Source organism: Camelina sativa, chromosome 6 (genome assembly GCF_000633955.1).
Source record: "Camelina sativa cultivar DH55 chromosome 6, Cs, whole genome shotgun sequence".
NCBI lineage: Eukaryota > Viridiplantae > Streptophyta > Magnoliopsida > Brassicales > Brassicaceae > Camelina > Camelina sativa.
Genome location: NC_025690.1, coordinates 10,508,624 through 10,529,260, shown reverse-complemented (window position 1 = coordinate 10,529,260; position 20,637 = coordinate 10,508,624). Strand labels below are relative to the sequence as shown.

The window sequence follows — 20,637 nt, the reverse complement described above, 5'->3', positions numbered from 1 at the left end:
ACTTTGTGAGATTATAAACTTCCATTTACAGAGATAAATTACTACTCTATATAATGATGGTATACATAATAAATCATAAACTGTCTTGAACATTTTTAAAGGGTCTTGTTCCAAAACAAGATTTGATGATATTATTCGTAGCTCCAACAATTTTTGTTCCCTTTATGAAATGGTGAAATTTTTAGATAAATTGTGTTATCTTCAAACTCATTAGTCAATAGATACGATAAATATGTATAAGAATAGTGATGTTGAATATTACAAAATTAATACATCACCTATTCCAACAAATATGAACCAAACTATCGATACCATAAAGGTAAACCCCACATGTGTTTGGTACCAAAAGATGCTGCGTAGATATGAGTGCAACGCTGAGCTTGACACACAAAATTTAAGAGAAAACACAAACACACACACACACTTACTCAGATACTATAATTATATTTGTGTGTTTGTGCGTGTTGATAGTGAGGGAGATGAGCAAATAAAAAGCAAAAGGGGTTTTTAAAAAGAAGACCACATGTTTAGAGGGATCATATCACATGCTCTCTTAACCCCACACTTTTTCTTTGCCTTCTCCCTTTTTCTTCAAGCTTCTTTATTCACTCCTTAATATACACATAACATCTCATGTAGAAACCACATGTTGCCAAACATATATGTATACATATATTTGCCAAACATAATAATAGTTTTCTTTACTAATAATCTAGTAGTATATTACTATTTTCTTACTAATTTCAAGAACATTAATTGTGGTCTAACATTGACATATTGGTTTTACATATAGGATTAATTAATTTAACCATAACATGTGAAATAACTTGGGACATGTCTATGGTATCAAACTCATTGGATGAACACATTTGACTATTGTAAGATTTAGAAGGACAAAAAAGTTTACAAGTTTGATTATAAGTTTTACTTTTTTTTATTAATAATATTTGACTATTGTGTCATAATCTAATTTATATATTGTTTTCCATTGTGTGGCTGTCGTTTTTTAGTAGATAGATAATTAGGTGAGAAATTAGACTATTTTCACATTAGAGTTTTAAAAAAATTTAAACTAAGCCCGTTAGTTTACTACTACCTGATGTCTCAAATTCAAAATTTAAAATTTATGTTAATGGGAATGAGCTCATTTTAAAATTAACAAAAAAAACTCTAAAAAGGTTCTAACTTTTCCCCTCAAAACGGGAAAGACAAAATTGTCTTCTAATCTTCTAATCTGACGTTTTTAAAAGAATTGTCTTCTAATCTAAATAGAATTTAGTGGGAAAGAAAAAAACAAAATCTTAATTAATTATAAAAACATTAAAAAAATGGAAAGAGCAATTAACGCATAATTCAAGTAAACGATTTGATTTGACGCCGTTAACAAAAACAAATAAGTTCAGATCAAAATAACCCAAACTTAACCGGTAGCCTCAATTAGATCAAACCGGATAAGTTTCACAATTCTATTTTATCTATACACAATTTAAAATTTTAAAATGAATTATAGTAATGTATATGAAACTATGAATTTATCTTCTGTTTTTTTCTTCTTTCATAAAAAATATATAAATAATATGGATAATTAATTAGAAAACCGGAACCAAGATTTCGGTTGGATCCGGTCTTCTTAAACCGTTATAATGACGTCGTTTACAAAACGTTCATCTTTTTAACTTTTTTAGTTTTGTGCCTTTTACTTCATCTCTCATCTTCTCCTCTCATCTCTCTGCTTTGAGAAGAAGGAACAATAAATGCACTTGAAGAAGTCACACTCTCTCTCTCTCTCTCTCTCTCTCTCTCTCTCTCTCTCTCTCTCTTTCCAAGTCTCTCTCTTTCGTATCCGCCATTGCTAAGCCTTGTCCTTCTCTGTGTAAGTCTTCAAATCTCCAGAGTGTTCCTGAAAAAGTACTACTCAATGAAATCATTTTCTCCAAGATTCTTCTTTTTTAGTGATCGATTGTTTGATCCGATTTCGTGTCATCGATCTATAGATGAAATTTGGTATTAGAGTAGCTACATATTGAAGTAGCATAGTTTCACCAAAGTGTTCACATTTTGTTTTGTTTTTTTGCTGATTCATGAAATGGAGTCAATTTTGAGTCAGAAAGTTACTAAATTTGAGTCAAACTATACGAAATTTTTAGGATTTGTAGTTTTAGTTTCTGGGCATCTCTAAAAATGTTACCTTTATATATGTTTGATTGGTTTTGAGGAATGTTGTTTTGGTTCGTCTTTGGATCCATTTTACTCAATGTGATCCGTTTGTGTTTGTTGTGCAGGAGGGGAATTTGCAAGTGTTGAGAGAGAGCCTAAATGGTAGATAATTTTAGCAGAATGGATTCGATTCAGCAACGAAGAGGTGGGATTGTATCTCTCTCACCAGCTCAGACACCACGATCAAGTGATAAATCAGCTAGAGAGTCGAGATCTTCTGACTCGAATTCTTCAAATAGAAATGATAAAGAAAAGGGTGTGAATGTGCAGGTCATATTGCGTTGCAGGTGTGGTTTTTGTTTAGAGGCTAAAGCTGCTCTGTGTTTTTTTTTTTTGTATTTTGGTCTCTTTTGGGTTTTGATCTTTCTTGCTGGTTCTTTAATAGGCCATTGAGTGAGGATGAGGCTAGAATACATACACCGGTGGTGATTTCTTGTAACGAGAATCGTAGAGAAGTTGCTGCTACTCAGAGTATTGCTGGAAAGCATATTGATAGACATTTTGCTTTCGATAAGGTTATATATATTTGTCTTAAAGCCTGTTTCTTGATTATGCTTGTCTCTCAATTGTCTTATTTCTCTCTCTGAAATATTCAGGTCTTTGGTCCGGCATCTCAACAGAAGGACTTATATGACCAAGCCATTTGTCCGATTGTGTTTGAAGTACTTGAGGGTTACAACTGTACCATCTTTGCGTATGGTCAGACTGGAACTGGAAAGACATATACAATGGAAGGAGGTGCGAGGAAAAAGGTTGATCGCTCTAAAAAAAAACCTATTGAGCTTCTGTATGATTCAGTATAATCTTTCTTGTAGTTTTGTTAAGTAGTTATGGTTGCTTTTTTTTTTGTAGAATGGTGAGTTCCCGAGTGATGCGGGTGTTATTCCAAGAGCTGTTAAGCAAATTTTCGACATATTAGAAGCTCAGGGTGCTGAATATAGCATGAAGGTCACCTTCCTAGAATTATATAACGAGGAAATCTCAGATCTTTTAGCACCAGAGGAGACTATAAAATTTGTTGATGAGAAGTCTAAAAAATCGATTGCCCTCATGGAAGACGGGAAAGGAAGTGTCTTTGTCCGTGGCTTAGAAGAAGAGATAGTTAGTACAGCGAATGAAATATACAAGATCTTGGAAAAAGGTTCTGCGAAAAGGCGTACAGCTGAAACTCTTTTGAACAAGCAAAGTAGTCGCTCTCATTCAATATTTTCTATTACTATTCACATCAAGGAAAATACTCCAGAGGGAGAAGAGATGATCAAATGCGGGAAACTAAATCTTGTTGACCTTGCTGGTTCTGAAAATATCTCACGTTCTGGTGCGCGAGAGGTATACTTATCTTATTATTATTGTCTCCAATGTCAGTGTCTTCAAGGGAGTCATGGAATTTAGTGGTAAATAATTTGACAACTGTTGTTGCAGGGACGAGCCAGAGAAGCTGGAGAGATCAACAAGAGTTTACTTACTCTTGGCCGTGTCATTAACGCGCTTGTTGAGCACTCTGGTCATATTCCTTACAGGTACAAGTGATCAGTTGAAACTTTGAAAGGAACTACTAGTTTATAATATTCTTGTTGCCATTAGAGGGTACTCAGGTATTGCCTTTTGAATTTTCAGAGATAGCAAGTTGACGAGGCTCCTGAGGGATTCATTGGGAGGAAAGACGAAAACGTGTGTTATCGCTACAATTTCACCTTCCATCCATTGTTTAGAAGAGACTCTAAGCACTTTGGATTATGCACATCGCGCCAAGAATATCAAGAACAAACCAGAGGTGAGTTTTAACAACGTTCTTCTGCATTATTATCTCTTGCACAAAACAAAAGCGCTAATAACTTCCTCTTGATTCCAGATCAACCAGAAGATGATGAAAACTGCTGTCATGAAAGATCTGTACTCTGAAATTGACCGACTGAAGCAAGGTATGAATATGATCATTTGATCTATTAGTTCATAGTATTCCTTTCATGGTATTGTAAGTTTTATTCGTTTCTGCTTTCATTGTTGCATCTGCTTAATAAATTTCCTATATTTTCTTAGAGGTATATGCTGCGAGAGAGAAAAACGGGATTTATATTCCAAAAGACCGCTATATTCAAGAAGAGGCTGAGAAAAAGGTTTTACTTTTCTCTGAACTGAGTGGTTCTTATCTATGCCTTCCTCTTTTTCAATCCTAAATGTGATTAGTAACACTATTCAGTTGTGTTTAAATCATAGGCAATGGCTGAAAAGATAGAAAGATTAGAACTTCAATCAGAATCCAAGGACAAGGTATGAACCCACATCATTTGATTCCATATACCATTAGTGCCTCACTTGATATCTCTGTAACAATTATGTTGGTCTTGCAGCGAGTAGTTGAACTTCAGGATCTATACAATTCTCAGCAGCTTTTAACTGCGGAGTTGAGTGAGAAACTTGAGAAAACTGAGGTATACGCCTGGGCCTGATTACTCTTCTAACTTCTCCCAAAGCCATTTTCTATATATGCTGATTGAAATGCATGAAAAGCTAACTGTATCTCTCTACAAAATATCAGAAAAAACTCGAGGAAACTGAGTGCTCATTGTTTGATCTTGAAGAAAAATACAGACAGGCGAATGCAACAATTAAAGAGAAGGAATTTGTAATATCTAATCTCCTCAAGTCAGGTACTTAATATTCCTTACTATTCTACTTATGACTTATGAGGAATATTTTAGCAGTTAGGGGTTTTTACAATTTTCTTGCGACTTTCAGAAAAATCACTTGTGGAGCGAGCCTTTCAGCTGCGGACAGAACTAGAAACGGCAGCATTAGATGTTTCCAACTTGTTTTCCAAAATAGGTAAAATATTCATGGACCAAAGTTTTCAATTTCTGTTGATAGATGTTCCCTGATTCCTATATGCTGTTGTTATGCAGAAAGAAAGGACGAAATTGAGGACGGGAACAGATTTCTCATCCAAAAGTTTCAGTCACAGCTCACACAACAGCTTGAGCTATTGCATAAGACTGTTGCTTCTTCTGTTACTCAACAAGAGGTTCAACTTAAACACATGGAGGAAGACATGGAGTCCTTTGTCTCGACAAAATCTGAGGTTAAACATCATAATTTGAACTAGGTTTCTTTGTTTCTTTCTCTATGGCCATTTTTGTTTTCACCGACCATTTTAGCCTCATTCTGCTTTTTTCTTGTAAAGGCTACTGAAGAACTCCGTGAGAGACTTTCAAAACTGAAGACAGTGTATGGTTCTGGCATCGAAGCTCTTGATAACATAGCTGTGAAGCTAGATGGAAATTCTCAATCGACATTTGGTAGCCTGAACTCAGAAGTATCGAAACACTCGCATGAACTTGAGAATGTAAGTCTAGTATTTGATCTATCCCACTAGACCCATTGTTATCTCTGTTCTGAGTCAATCTCCGTCCTTTGTTGTCTCTTGTAGGTTTTCAAGGGTTTTGCTTCCGAGGCTGACATGTTACTGCAAGATCTCCAAAGTAGCCTTAACAAACAGGAAGAGAAGCTTATTACATTTGCTCAGCAGCAACGAAAGGTTTAATAATCCTCGATGATCCTTTAAAATGTTAAAATATTGATATCAGACATGTTGGTTTTGAAACATTATTATTTGCAGGCGCACTCACGAGCTGTGGATACAGCAAGGTCAGTTTCAAAAGTAACAGTAGAATTCTTCAAGACTCTAGACACGCATGCCACCAAACTAACCGGGATTGTGGAAGAAGCCCAGACAGTTAACCACAAGAAATTGAGTGAATTTGAAAACAAGTTTGAGGTGATTCCGGTTCTTGCCTTGTTGACACATGTTCAGCTGCAAATGTCTTGCATAAGCTTTAATGCTATTTCCTCTGTCTTGTAGGAATGTGCTGCAAATGAAGAGAGACAATTGCTAGAGAAAGTAGCAGAACTTCTGGCAAATTCTAATGCTAGGAAGAAAAACCTTGTACGTATGCAATTATGCATGTTAGTTCTTAGGAAATGCATTTGATTAACGGCTTTGAGAAAAATCTTTAATCTTTAGGTCCAAATGGCTGTACACGATCTACGCGAGAGCACATCCACCAGAACAACCACCCTACAACATGAGATGTCAACGATGCAAGATTCAACATCTTCCATTAAAGCTGAGTGGAGCCTTCACATGGAGAAAACAGAATCTAGCCACCACGAGGACACTTCAGCGGTTGAGAGTGGGAAGAAAGCTATGCAAGAAGTTCTCTTAAACTGGTATAAATAAAATTCTCACAGTTTACAAAACTTCACAGCATATCTTATCTTAAGCGCCGAGCTTTTGTCATGCATTTGCTTGACTTTTTTGAAATGGATAATTGTAGCATGGAGAAGGCTGAGATGAGTGCACATCAATGGAGGAAAGCTCAAGAATCATTAGTTAGTCTAGAACGCAACAATTTGGCTTCTGTTGACTCCATCGTTAGGTTTGATCTCGGCATAAACAATTCTCTTTGTTTCACCATTTCTCATTTGTTTCAAGTCACTTATCACTTCAATCTCTCAACAGAGGTGGCATGGATGCCAACGAGAACCTACGCTCTCAATTCTCGTCTGCTGTATCATCCTCTCTTGATGTTTTTGATGCTGCAAATGGCAGCCTCCTTACTTCCATTGATCGTGAGTAGAGCTAACTAACTCCCTTAAATTGACAGATTCAAAAAGTTCTTCATCATTTTTTTGCTGAACGTTTACTTCTTTTTCAGATTCATTGCAACTCGATAATGATGCATGTACAAAGGTCAACTCCATGATCATTCCATGCTGTGAAGACTTGGTAGAGCTCAAGAGTGATCACAATCACAAGATCGTAGAGATCACAGAGAATGCTGGGAAATGTCTTCTTGATGAATATGTAGTAAGTTTTAAGATTTCAACTCGCACAAAAACAAACCAAGAAAACCGCACATTTCATATATTATAGTTGGTCTTAGAGTCTAGTTACAATACTGATGTGTTTATGGATGCAATAGGTGGATGAACCATCATGCTCAACGCCAAGGAAAAGACCAATCGACATACCGAGCATTGAGTCCATCGAGGAACTTAGAACTCCAGCATCAGACGAGTTACTGAGAGTATTTCGAGATGAGAAATTGTTGAAGCAAGCTAATGGGGATGCAAAGCAGCAGCAGCAGCAACACCTTATCCGTGCTCCTTCTCTTTACGAGGCAGCTGTGTCGGATTCAAGATTCCCCCTCTCTGCTGTGAACTGAAACATCAAGAGGCTTGGTGCTACAAAACCGAAGGACAGGTTAAGTGTTACACTGTACAGAGAGAGTATTGTTGCATACACGTAAAAACTCTTTTATTCATGGAGTTTTGGTTTGGAGAATTAAAAACATCAGCTTTTATCTAATATTCTTTATTGTTTATTTATTTGTACTAGAGAAAATTTGGAAATGACATACAATCGTTTGTACAATTATACCATTAATATCGAGCTTAGTTATCTGAATTATTCTTTTCTTTATAGTTGTTGTGACTAATGGGGAAGTAAATTCTTGTTGGTGCGAGGTATGTGAACGTGATTTAGGAGATACCAACAGACAAATGTTCCATTGGTGTGATGAGTGTTGCACCACTATTCATACTGAATGTTTATTGGGTGAAGACCCATACATGAAGCCTGATCAAAATTTCAAATTAAATGGGATATTGGAGGTTGAAATTTTTCACAAAAGTAATAATTATCGACCATTATGCGATTATTGCAAGAATCTTTGTCATGGTAAAATTTATAAGACATACGAGGGAAAACGACATATGCCATGTAGAACTACAAAACGACGTCGTTTTGTTTTTCTGATAAAGAAAAAATTAAAAAAAAAGTTACAAAGTTAAGATTTGAACCCGTGACCTTAGTTAGATTCAGCACAATCAAACTGAAAACCAACTGATCCACTTTAACATATGTTGTGTTTGTAAACAAGAAAATCTTTATACAAATATAGGTTTTTGACAGGTTTCGTAAAATTTAAGTCGAAGAAGGTTAGAGGGAGATTGGAGAAGTTTTCTGAGTCATTGGACATGTCTGCAGCAGGGGAGATACGAAAGGTCTTGATCACGTATAATTTTGGTTGAAAGAAACGTAACATGATAAAATCTAAAGTTAAAAATATATATATATATATATATAAATATGGGCTCGATAACAATTTAATTTACGAGATCCAAAACCAAATGCGAGTGTGACACGAATACACGAATATAATCTTGTATATATAAGTCAATACGATTGTGTAAGTTTAAGTCAATATGACTGTGTACACATATGTTTTAGGGTTTGTGTACGTTTAAGTTAATATCGTGTCCGTAAACGGTTTTATCGTTTGATTTTTAGGGGTTGTGTTCATTGAAGTACCAATATGATCATGCACGTATGCAATATAGGGTTTATTTATGGGTTATGTACGTTTAAGTATGATCATGTATGTCTACGATTTAGGATTTAACTTTTAGGTTCTGTGTATGTTTGACCATTTTTTAAAAATACTTGTTGGTGAGAGTTATACTTATATTGTACATAGTTTTTTGGGTTCATGTGATCATTCGAAAACGAGGTAATTAACAATAAAAGATTTTTCGAGAATGAAAACAATATCGAAGAGCAAGAGATTTCCAGGAAGATGACATTGGTGGATTTGTGGTGATTTTAATCTTCCTATTGATAACAACAGTACGTTCTTATGGTGTGGATCGACACCCTTAACCAGAAATTGGTTCATGTGCGTTACATCGTGCGTTATATCTAGGAAGATGATATTGGTAGGTTCGTTGTGCATTTAACCTTCCTATAAACTCTGGTTGCATCATACAAGATATATATTATACAACATATATATATATATACAAGTAATATAAAACGATAATATACTTACCACCTTTATTTTGCAATTCTTGGTAAGAATGTGTACATTAAAGTCAATATAATCGTGTACGTATATGATGTATAGTTTATTTTTAGTTGTTGTATGTACGTTTAAGTCAATATAGTCATATACGTACATAATATTTTTTTGTGTACGTCCATAATGAAGGTATAATTGTATTTTTACAGTCATCTTCAACCTAAGTTCTCTCTTCTGCAACCCTATTTTTGCAGTCGTCATTTTCAGTTTTTCATAATTCTTTGTTTTCTTTACTTTTTAATGTTTTTTACATAAAAATCATGTAAATCTAGCATATATTAACATATTTTAAATTTGATAAGCTTATAATTCTGTGTTTTTTGTTACTTATTAGGATGTTTAAATCAGTTACATAGGTCTAAAGATGAATGAACTTTAACACTCCGACTAGAATTCTATTCGCTCATGAACAAGTTCTGGTTTCCACTTCTCTCCATGAAGAAGACAATTGGTTTCTCACCACAAAATGTCTGGACTTTGTCTTTGTTTTTTCTCCCCAATTATTTGTTTTCATTTGTTTATATATTATTAAAAGGAATCAGCTAAAATAAAGTGACATTACATTTGGAATAGAAAGCAAACTAACATAGTTTGGTTATATGGATATTATTGTCTAGAAATAACCTTATGCATATTCTATGAAAAGTGTAAATGACTTTGTCAAACCATGGAAGAAAAAGTTTTTTTGGTGTGTTATATGAAAATTTCTTTAAATTCAATGTGTTTCATTCATTTGTGAAATTTGTAAAACCAATTGATTGTCACAATATGACATATCGTATGATTCTCATCATCCTATTTAAGTTAAGAGACAATATCTATCATAGAGCAATATGATTCCGTTCCAAATAGAAAATGCGAAAATTTTCTCGGTTTAGTCTTCTATTTGAGAGAAAATACGGCCTAGTTAAAGCATATACAACCACAATGCAAATATTTCTCAAACTTTGTCATTTGTTGAATAATTGAATATCATTTAAAACATTTTTGCACTATCACATTTGGAAAAATATGCAAATTCCAAATACATTTTACAACAACAAAACACACACACACACACCACAAAAAAAGAAATAAAAATAAGGATGAGTCTGTGACAGACAGTGGTACAATCACACAAACATGATTTTGAAATTGTGAGAATCTTTTTTGGCATATCTTCTTTGTAAGTAAGTGGTCAAAGTTTTAGTCCTTGATGGAGCAAATCAATGAGAGCATCCATTTCGTGTTTCTTGAGGGAGAAGCCAATTTCTGCACCACCATTCCCATCTCTACTCTCGGCCAAAGAAATCGCTTCGCCTCGATCAATCGACACAACCATCACTTTCTCCGGTCTTCCCCACCCAAAATCCAACCCGTATACTCCAAACCGGGTCGAATCCGTAGCAGATATAACCTGTGTTCCTTGTGGAATACTTCTAAAAAACTCAACAAAATCAGGAATCTTCCACACCACACTCTCGTCCAATTCCTCAACCAACTCGCTCACTAACCTCGTAGAAGCCAAAAACCCTTCTTCACCCATAAACGTACCTGCGGTTAATGGAATTCTACTATTAAGGATGACGCAGTTACCGAAATAACTCGATGGAATCGGCGGGATGACTACGTTTCGACAATCCGCACCAAACACAAACCCGACAGGTCTATTCGGATCTCCACCTCGAGCTCTTATTAAGCATGTTAAAGCATATGAATATATAATCACAAACGTAGACAAACGAAGCTTCTTTGACAAGGAAGAGGAGGAGGAGGAAGACTCTCTCTTGAGCCTCTCCCCAAGCGTTTGGATATCTTCGGGAGTGAGCTCAAGAGTGTACCGGACTGCCTCAGGGCTAATCACGGGCGACGGACGAAGCTTTAAACTCTTGGGGTTTACTGGTTCTTTACCGCCCGTGAACGTTTTGACTAAAGTCTGCCATGAGTTCAAAACTTTTATATCGCCATTTGGTGGACTTCTTATGACCGTGCGATCGTAAAACGGAAGTAGATCCTGAGGTAGAGATGAGTCTTGATGTTTACATATGTGCGCCCAAGATTTAAGAAAACTGGTTGTTGTTTTCCCATCTGAAACGGCATGGTGTGCGGTTACGCCGATGCAAAACCCTTGGTTTGGAAACAGCGTGACTTGAAACGACATGACCGAGGCTGAGTCGTCGGAGTTTTGTAACTCAGGGACTAACGGGTGTAACTCGGTGGAGGAGAATGGTTCTTTCCCGGTTAAGTGGGAGAACTCCGCTTTTAACTCGGCGACGGTGAATGAAACGGCATCGTTTGGTGAGTAGACGATGTTGGGTTTGGGATCAAGTGGTTTCCAGACGAGTTGGCCGGCGAGTGGGAGATAGTGAGAGAGGGATGAAGAGAGAGAGGTTTTGAGGTTTGGGACGATGACTGAGTCGAAATAAGAGCGGTTTGCTTCGGTGAGTCGAAAGAAGATGACTCGTTCGACTGGAGGTATTTTGAAACAGAGAAGGTCAAAGAAAGTGAGTGGGAGAGTGAGTGACTCAGAGGAGTCGGAGCTTGAAGGAGTGACTCGCTCCACATGTATAATATTCAGTGATGAAACCATTTTCTTTGGTGTTGTTTTGATGGAGAGATAGCCATAGTATAAAAACTGATAAAAAGGATAACGCAAAACAGAGCCACTCATTATATATGCACATTTTGAAAAATGAAAATGATTGAAGCATCATGAATCCAAAGCGAGGGTCAATGGTTTTATAAGGTTCAGCCATCCATGCTTTCTTGATATAATAAAGGTTCCAATACAGTTTTATATAGTTTTAGATGAATGTCGTCAATCATCGTAGTGAAAAATTTCTGATTTTTGGTCGACCTTTGTTATATATATATATAACAGCATTTCTTTTTTTCTTTTGTATTTCAAAGTTAACTTAATGAAACAATCTTTTTTAATATATGCCTATAATATATCAAATATTGACGTTTAATCTAAATACCACCACTAACTAACTTTTTCTTTTTCTTTCTGTATAAGAATAGAAAACATGGATGACATGAGAACATTAGGAAACCTCTTTCAACCTGTTGTTGTGAGAGAGAGAGAGAGAGAGAGAGAGCTCTGTGATTGTGATTTCTCACTCTTTTCACATCTATTGGGACCAAACAGTTACGTCTTTTATACAAATCCATAAGCTTCTCTTTCTGTTATACAACTAACCATACTATGGCCTTTTCACCTGAAAATACAAATGGCATATCAGAAGGATAACATCACACAACAGGAATGGACTTACGAGTCAGGACTAATGAACCTATTAATTTTTTTTGTTTTACAATATGGCTGATCTGATCAATTGAATCTGAATATGAAAGAGAGTGTTTGAAACGCACCTGGTATCACCAATCATGTTTCGTCATCGAAATCATCATTCGCTGAGTTCTCTTGGCAGATAAATGTGTTATCCTCTACCGGATTCGAAACAACAACAGCAGCAGGATCAGGCTCCCACATTGTTGGCTCATTACCCTGAGTGTTGTTCTCACCATCTTGCTCCTCTGCAGCTTGTTCAGTCTCATTACACAGTTGGTCTGCTGCACTTTGATCCTCGTCCAAACCCGTGGGCTCAACAATCTTAGGCTCTGTACCCATTTCAACTTCGGTTTGTTCTTCACTATTGAAAGCTACAGTGGCAGCTTCTTGTTCCTCTGTTTGGTCCGCAGCTTCCTTCTTCGGTCTCTTCCATTTCTTTGTGGATGAAGTACCATCATCCTCGAAATCTTCTTCTTCTCTGTCTCTGTGTAGATACACCCACAACTTCCTCTCTGAATCGAATTGGACACAAGGGTCTCGCTCATAGTGCAAACGATCCAAGGCCCCACTCACGACTTGATTCACTTGTGAATCCGATACATCCTCCACGATATACTGCGAGTCTCTTATTAAGGTACACACATCAGCTCTTGTCCCAATACTACTAGGCAATCTGGCGGCTGCATCTCTCACCAGACACAGAATTGTGACATGTGGTGGTCTTTCGCGTTTCAACATGAAATGATCTCGAGCTTTCGAGGTTGGCTTCCCTCCACCTCTTCTCAGAGGAGCAACCATCGACTTTCTACCATCAGCAGCTGTGTACACAAAGGCTCTGTCCGGAATTGAGTACCTCAGAAATTCCTCTTTACGGAAATAAGCTCTTGCTTCTTCGGAACTCTGAGTGATTGTGCTAAGGCTCTTTTGGGCTCTCAGATCTTTGAACCTTTCTTTCTCGTCAAGGTTACACTGCATGAGTGACAACGGTGGTTCAGGAAGACTTCCTATTTGCTGAAGAGTTTCTTGGCCATTTTTCAGCCAATTTGCAAATGAATCAACCAATTTGACAAGCATCTTGTGCGGAAGACCCCAGGCTTCAGGCGATGTTACCTCTTCAACAGCCTCTTGTTCAGACGGAAGGAGAACGGGGCCAATCCAAGACCAGCATTTTGTGGACTTCTCATATGTTACAAGTGGCTTCCAACCCTTTGCCCCTAAAGGCGAGGTTTTCGAGGAGAAGATTTTCAGAACCCCTCTAATCAAATCCTGAAGCGGTTCTTGCGTTTCAAGGATACAAGGATCTCCCGGGTTTGACTTCACACAGCTAACAATCTCCTGGATAGTGAGGGATGGCAAGTTTCCATTTCCTTGCTGTGGCGACTTGTTATCCTCTGTCTCCTTGGGCACGGGAGCACCATTATTTCCTCCAGTTTCATGTTCTGCGTTCTCCACTGCCATAGGTTTGCTAATATCTAATGAATCTTCAGGACGCAAACTTGTCATTGCCATACGCACTGCCGATAGAAGATGTACAATAGAGAAAGAGAAGCCAGTGTGAACTGTTGGTGTGATCAACACAAATGGCTTCTTCTGCGGCTTGGTTTCCACCTCTACTTCAATTACTCCCTTCCCGGCTTTTGGTATGTCACCGATTTCCAAATCACCAGTATCAACCTCCATTTTCTTCTTTCCCTTTCTCTTTGAGACAATTACATCATCAACCGGAATGTCGGAATATAGCTGCAGATCACCATTCTCCTCCCTCCTCTCCATGTCCATCAAAGACTCTCTGGTCTTCCTCTTTTTCGACACGGCACTGCAAGAAACCAACAACCTGGCATCTAAGTGTTCATCACCACTATTACCGTCACCATCAGAAACCTCATATTTCCTACTAAGTAGACCCAGAGCACTATCATCAACCAATGTTCTCATCTCAAGTGACTCGTCATCTTCATCAAAGCCTCTTTTTCTCCCAGACAAATTTGGTTTTGCAGATGGTCTCTGAAACAGTTGTCTATCAATCATTTGCTCTCTTGTCTGACTATTCTTGTTTGCCCTGAAAAACTCCTTCCTGTTGTTTCTGTCCTTCAACTCACTCAAGCTAGTGACCGGGCCCTCTTCAAAATCTCGAGAGGAAAAGTGATTTAAGGGACTCCTGTCACGCATCTTACCCTTCTGTTTTGCCTTGAAGGAGTGCTTCTCTGTCCCTGGCACATAGATGTGTTCTCCAGGTGCACCTAAGTATTTCAAGTAAGCACCCCGTTCATCAAGCAATTGATTATCCTGCATATCATTCTTTCTGGATTTGCTCTTTTTGTTATCTTGCCTGGATTTGAGTATTGGAAAATGAGAATTATTCAGCCTATCTACAGAGACGGATGATTTTTTCCGCATAAAGCGATTTCTCTCCTCATCATCATAACCCAGGGATGAATCTGACTCTGTATCATCATTTTCCATGAACGTTCTGCTATCCCTGAATGCCACAATACCAGACCTCGGATTTGGTACCACATTCACCCTTATCTTTTCCTGCACTTGGTTCTCACCAAAATCAGAATTTAAGAATCTCTCGTTCATTTGTTGCATAGAAGCTCTATAAGATCTCAAACTAGTATCAGGTGAGCCCCTCTCAAACTTCAATTTTTTGCTTCTACTATTCAAGTCATCAGATATATATCTGGGATCAGAAAAGCCATCTCCATAATTCTTCCCATGCCGATATAAATCACCACGAAGGTCCGCTAGACTACCTTTCACAGGCTTCATCTGGTCAGCAAATGCACGAGGCTGACCATTATTTGCATATTTACTCGATTTTGCGTAGTTGCTGTGGGGATGCCTTGATGAATATGGTGGTTGACCCATGAAATGTTCAGAAATTGGTTCACCGTCTCTTGAAAATCTGTGTTCCTTTCCAGGCCTTGAGTATCCAGATTTCCCTCGGCGAGAACCCATTCCAAAGAGTGGATCCTGATCATCATCGTCAATATTATCTTCTGATCCAAGAACCAAACCTGAACCATACTTGTGTCTAGCAAGAAGAGAAGAGGGGTTGTACGCAGAATTCATACTTAAACCATTATAACCTGGAGCATATGGCCCAACAGATGATTTAGCAAACGGAAACTTCAGTTTTGACTTTGGTTTTCCATATCTGTCCTGTTCTACAGCCGTCAGCTGCCGCCGGCTAGGAAATTCCAAACCTGAATCAACACCATAACCAGAATGACGGGGCAATTTCTTTTGAGTAGCCTTCCTATCTTTTTCCTTTCTGCTCCAAGGCCCATCAAAAGGCTCTTCTTTCTCTGATGAATCCTCCTTAACATCATCCTTTTTCTCACGCATCAGAGTCTTTTGGCTCTTTACAATATTCAGGACACGGAGCTTCTCGTCAATACTGTACCCTTTACAACTTATCCAAGCATCCCTTGTCTGACAAAGATTCACCACCATGTCATTATGATACTTCCTCAAAGTATGATAATGTTTGCTTCGTAGAAACAAACTACGGCCCTCGAGATAAAGCGCATTCCTCGGCTCACACTGCCCACCCTTCAACATATCAAACAGTTTCTTAACAGGACTGCCAAAGTGGAAATTACGACCCTCGAAAAGCTCTTTCAAAGTACGCATAAACGTGAGCTGATCAATATCAGGGAGATAACTGGAGAGACTAAACCTCTCTTCGTCAGTGAGACACTCATTCCAAACATCAACAGAGAGTATACCTTCCAAAGAAGAGAGATCATACAACTCAAAAGGGATACTACAAGTAACGTTCCCAACTTGACAAAACTCAGCACCAGTTTCTGCTAATTCAAGCAAATCAAAATCATCAGAGCCTGCTCCTGAATCTTCTTCATCAAAATCATCATCTTCATCCTCCGAATCAACATTGTTGTTGTTATTATTAGCCACTGAGTTTTTACGTAGTTGTTCTTCGTAACTTGATATAGATTCACCACTACCACCATGAGAGTACTCTAGATCAAACCTCGAAANAGAGAAGAGGGGTTGTACGCAGAATTCATACTTAAACCATTATAACCTGGAGCATATGGCCCAACAGATGATTTAGCAAACGGAAACTTCAGTTTTGACTTTGGTTTTCCATATCTGTCCTGTTCTACAGCCGTCAGCTGCCGCCGGCTAGGAAATTCCAAACCTGAATCAACACCATAACCAGAATGACGGGGCAATTTCTTTTGAGTAGCCTTCCTATCTTTTTCCTTTCTGCTCCAAGGCCCATCAAAAGGCTCTTCTTTCTCTGATGAATCCTCCTTAACATCATCCTTTTTCTCACGCATCAGAGTCTTTTGGCTCTTTACAATATTCAGGACACGGAGCTTCTCGTCAATACTGTACCCTTTACAACTTATCCAAGCATCCCTTGTCTGACAAAGATTCACCACCATGTCATTATGATACTTCCTCAAAGTATGATAATGTTTGCTTCGTAGAAACAAACTACGGCCCTCGAGATAAAGCGCATTCCTCGGCTCACACTGCCCACCCTTCAACATATCAAACAGTTTCTTAACAGGACTGCCAAAGTGGAAATTACGACCCTCGAAAAGCTCTTTCAAAGTACGCATAAACGTGAGCTGATCAATATCAGGGAGATAACTGGAGAGACTAAACCTCTCTTCGTCAGTGAGACACTCATTCCAAACATCAACAGAGAGTATACCTTCCAAAGAAGAGAGATCATACAACTCAAAAGGGATACTACAAGTAACGTTCCCAACTTGACAAAACTCAGCACCAGTTTCTGCTAATTCAAGCAAATCAAAATCATCAGAGCCTGCTCCTGAATCTTCTTCATCAAAATCATCATCTTCATCCTCCGAATCAACATTGTTGTTGTTATTATTAGCCACTGAGTTTTTACGTAGTTGTTCTTCGTAACTTGATATAGATTCACCACTACCACCATGAGAGTACTCTAGATCAAACCTCGAAAGCTTGACGTTACTCTTCTCGATCGCCATACCCTCATATAAAAAAAAACCCCCCAAATCCCCACTCAACCTTCAAATCAAGAGTATGATTCTCTTAACCCTAAACACAAACCCAGAACACACACACAAACAAAAAAAACACTTAGGAATCGAACAAGAAAAACAAAAACTTTACAGTACCAATTCAATCAAAACTTAAAATTTCGATGAATTACGATCAAAATACCTCAAATTGTCTCCGGAATTGAACAAAATTGGAGCTTGAAGGTGTCTGCTTCAGCAAAATTGAGACAAGTTCTCGAGGAGAGGAGAAAAAGAAAAAACGAAAAGGGGGAGATGAATCTGGAGGAAACCCTAGAAGCGAAACCGTATAAATAACGCGATAAACTAAAGGAAGGAGGAGAAGACGGTGACGGAGAGAGAGAGAGGGTTGAAGAAGACGAAGCTGACGTGGAAGGAAACAGAGCCGTCAGATTAGTGAGGGTTATGTGAAAAGACGAAAAAGGGTAAAGCCACAGACACTTAGGGCATACTAGGACGAAGAAGACGGTGAAATTGCAACAAACACCAAAAAAAAGGAAAAAAAAAAAAAAAGTGGTTGGGGAAAGAGAGTGGAAGAGACGGACCGAGTTTGTAAAACGAGTCGACTCAGAGCGAGTCGACACGAGAAGAAAGACGATCCAGCCTTGTGATATTTTTTATCAACTTTATTTTCCCATTCTTTACGGCGTCGTTTAGACTTTGGACTTTGGACTTTACTTCTGTTTTGTTTTTTTTTCGGTCAACGAAAAAGTGATAATAAACTAACATTTGACAAATGTTATTAACTTATTAATATATATGGTGTTTAGTTTTTTTTTTTTTTCAGATATATGGTGTTTAGTTTCCAAATGTTACTGATTACCATTATGACATGTGTCAAAAATTTGAGAAAATTTATTAAAAATACTCTTTTTGAAATACCTTTTTAAAAATATTCATTTTTTTATAATTTTTATTTTTGCTCTCCTTTAATTTTTAAACACCATTTTACTCTTAGATGAAAAATATTTTATTCAATAAAAAGAAAAAAAAGAAAATTTTCCGCCAAAAAAATTTCCGACATATTTTCCCACCAAAAAAATTTCGGAAAAATTTCCCGCTAAAAAAAAATTTTGTCAATAAAATTTTTATCAAAATTTTCGACAAAAAAAAATTCCCGCCAAAAATTTTCCCGCCAAAAAAAATTTACAAGGTGTTTAAAAGATTTTATAAGGTAGAAACCTCATAAAAATCTTATAACACTTTGTAAACGCTTTTACAAGATTTTGATAAGAGATTTAAAAAATTTTAAAAGGTTTTTATTAAAAGTTTTAAAAGGTTTTTTAAACACTTTTTAAACGCTTTTACAAGGTTTTTATAAGGTTTTCAAAATATTTTTAAAAAGGTTTTTAAACACCTTGTAAACGTTTTTACAAGATTTTTATTAGGTTTTTAAAAGGTTTTTAAACACCTTGTAAACAAATTTACAAGGTTTTTAAAAGGTTTTAAACACCTTGTAAAATAATTTTTGACGGGAAAAATTTTCGATTTTGGCGGGAAATTTTTTCATTTTTGGCGGGAAATTTTTTTGATTTTGGTGACGGTACAATCTTGTTGTCATTCAAAAAGGGTAATTTGGTTATTTTGTACATAAAAATGGATAATTTTAAAAATAATCAACATGAATGGGTATTTTAAAAAAGGGATATGGAAAAGGGGTATTTTTGAAAATGCTCCAAAATTTTATCTATCAGAAATTTTGTCAAGTGTCATGAATTGATTTAAACTATAATATCATTTTTCAATTAATAGTATGTTATGACTTAAACTAGGTTTCCATATTGTTATAATTTTCTATTTTATTTTTTAATTTATTATATTTATTTCAATTTATTTATTTTAATTTCTGTTTTCAGTTTTAGATAGGCTACTTAATTTTATAACTATTTTATTTGAAATATTTCCAAATGACTCAAAATTTATAAATAGAAGATGTTATATTCAAATTTAAAGTGCATGTAAAAAATCAAAGCATTGAATATTTGGTAATAGAGAAGTTAGAAACAAATAAATAAACTAAATTTGGAAGTTCTATATATTAAAATAAAATGTGTGTTTTGGTGAGTGGTTTATAAGGGATGAGGATAAAGTTAATATGTGTTTGACAAATGTGATAGTAAATTTTTTTTTTCAATAAAAGAGAAAAGTTAACAGATGAGAAAAATTGCGGGCTTGCCACATCAGCAAAAATCTCTCTTTTAATATCCCCTATATATTAATAGAGAAGCATTTTGTTGAAAATGCTGATGTGTCGTCGCCAGAACGATTTGGAGATTTAATTACAATTAAGCATCTCAAGATAAACATATTTACAAAAATAGTCTTTTGATTTATTAAATGTGCCATTAAAATATATAAGGAAATCTTTATTTCATTATTATTTACATAAATGTGTCATTAGAATGTATAAAGTAATGTTTCTTTCTATTAGTTTTTTAAAATGAAAGACTTCATCAACTATTAAAAAATATATATAATTAATAATTTAATTATCATTTTCATAAAATATTTAATGATTTAAAGTAAATTACATTTCATAAACTATTAAAAACTTATTCATCTATTTAACTTTTTGAAAATACAAAACTTATTTTCCGATTTTAAAAAATTTGATGATTATTCAAGTACTCCCTTTGTTTCACAATAAGTGTCATTTTGACACATTTCACACAAATTAAGAAAATTTTAAAATATACATATATGCCCTTATTTAATAAATGTTTAATGGGTTAATTTAGTCATAGATTAAGGTAAAACTAGAAAATCTAATGAAAAAGATCATTAAAAATATAAAATAGTGCATTGGAAATGTAAAATGACACTCATTGAAATGACATGACCGTTTTTTTTAAAAATAATAAATAATAATAATATAAATAAATATGACTAGTGTTCTCATACCCACTAGCCACCTAACCACAATCACAAACAACAGGGGAATAACAATACCAATTAAATAACCAATAATAATTTATAATAGAATAACCAATATCCAATCCTAACCATTTCAATGTCAAACAACAAGAAACACCAAACTGGCAATCCTAGCAATGTTTCTAATGACTCAACTCTAGCAACCTAGGAATGCCAGACAACATCCAATCGAGTCCCTAGAACATCTTCCTCTTCATTACCTTGATTCCACGATCACACTTTTCCTTTACCTGCACCACAAACA

General features: G+C 36.2%; 3 protein-coding genes across 3 annotated transcripts; 1 reads left to right on the top strand and 2 right to left on the bottom strand.

The window, feature by feature from the left end:
- Positions 1,706-7,684, top strand: LOC104790821 (kinesin-like protein KIN-5D). The gene is made up of 23 exons (XM_010516605.2): positions 1,706-1,873; positions 2,283-2,504; positions 2,603-2,732; positions 2,814-2,969; positions 3,070-3,546; positions 3,640-3,737; positions 3,835-3,991; positions 4,070-4,139; positions 4,258-4,334; positions 4,435-4,488; positions 4,569-4,649; positions 4,757-4,868; positions 4,957-5,043; positions 5,121-5,296; positions 5,399-5,560; positions 5,645-5,752; positions 5,834-5,992; positions 6,077-6,160; positions 6,239-6,444; positions 6,552-6,653; positions 6,737-6,846; positions 6,933-7,084; positions 7,200-7,684. The coding sequence occupies exons 2-23, from the start codon at positions 2,317-2,319 to the stop codon at positions 7,440-7,442; spliced, it is 3,189 nt and encodes a 1,062-aa protein (XP_010514907.1). The 5' UTR covers positions 1,706-1,873; positions 2,283-2,316; the 3' UTR covers positions 7,443-7,684.
- LOC104790819 (phenolic glucoside malonyltransferase 1-like) lies at positions 10,110-11,829 on the bottom strand. Its single transcript, XM_010516603.2, has one exon. It carries the CDS (start codon positions 11,785-11,787, stop codon positions 10,315-10,317), a length of 1,473 nt encoding a protein of 490 aa, XP_010514905.1. The 5' UTR covers positions 11,788-11,829; the 3' UTR covers positions 10,110-10,314.
- On the bottom strand, positions 12,032-18,050 carry LOC104790818. Its single transcript, XM_010516602.2, has 4 exons — positions 17,605-18,050; positions 17,374-17,478; positions 12,492-16,411; positions 12,032-12,337 (listed from the first exon to the last, which is right to left on the bottom strand). The coding sequence occupies exons 2-3, from the start codon at positions 17,406-17,408 to the stop codon at positions 12,505-12,507; spliced, it is 3,942 nt and encodes a 1,313-aa protein (XP_010514904.1). The 5' UTR covers positions 17,409-17,478; positions 17,605-18,050; the 3' UTR covers positions 12,032-12,337; positions 12,492-12,504.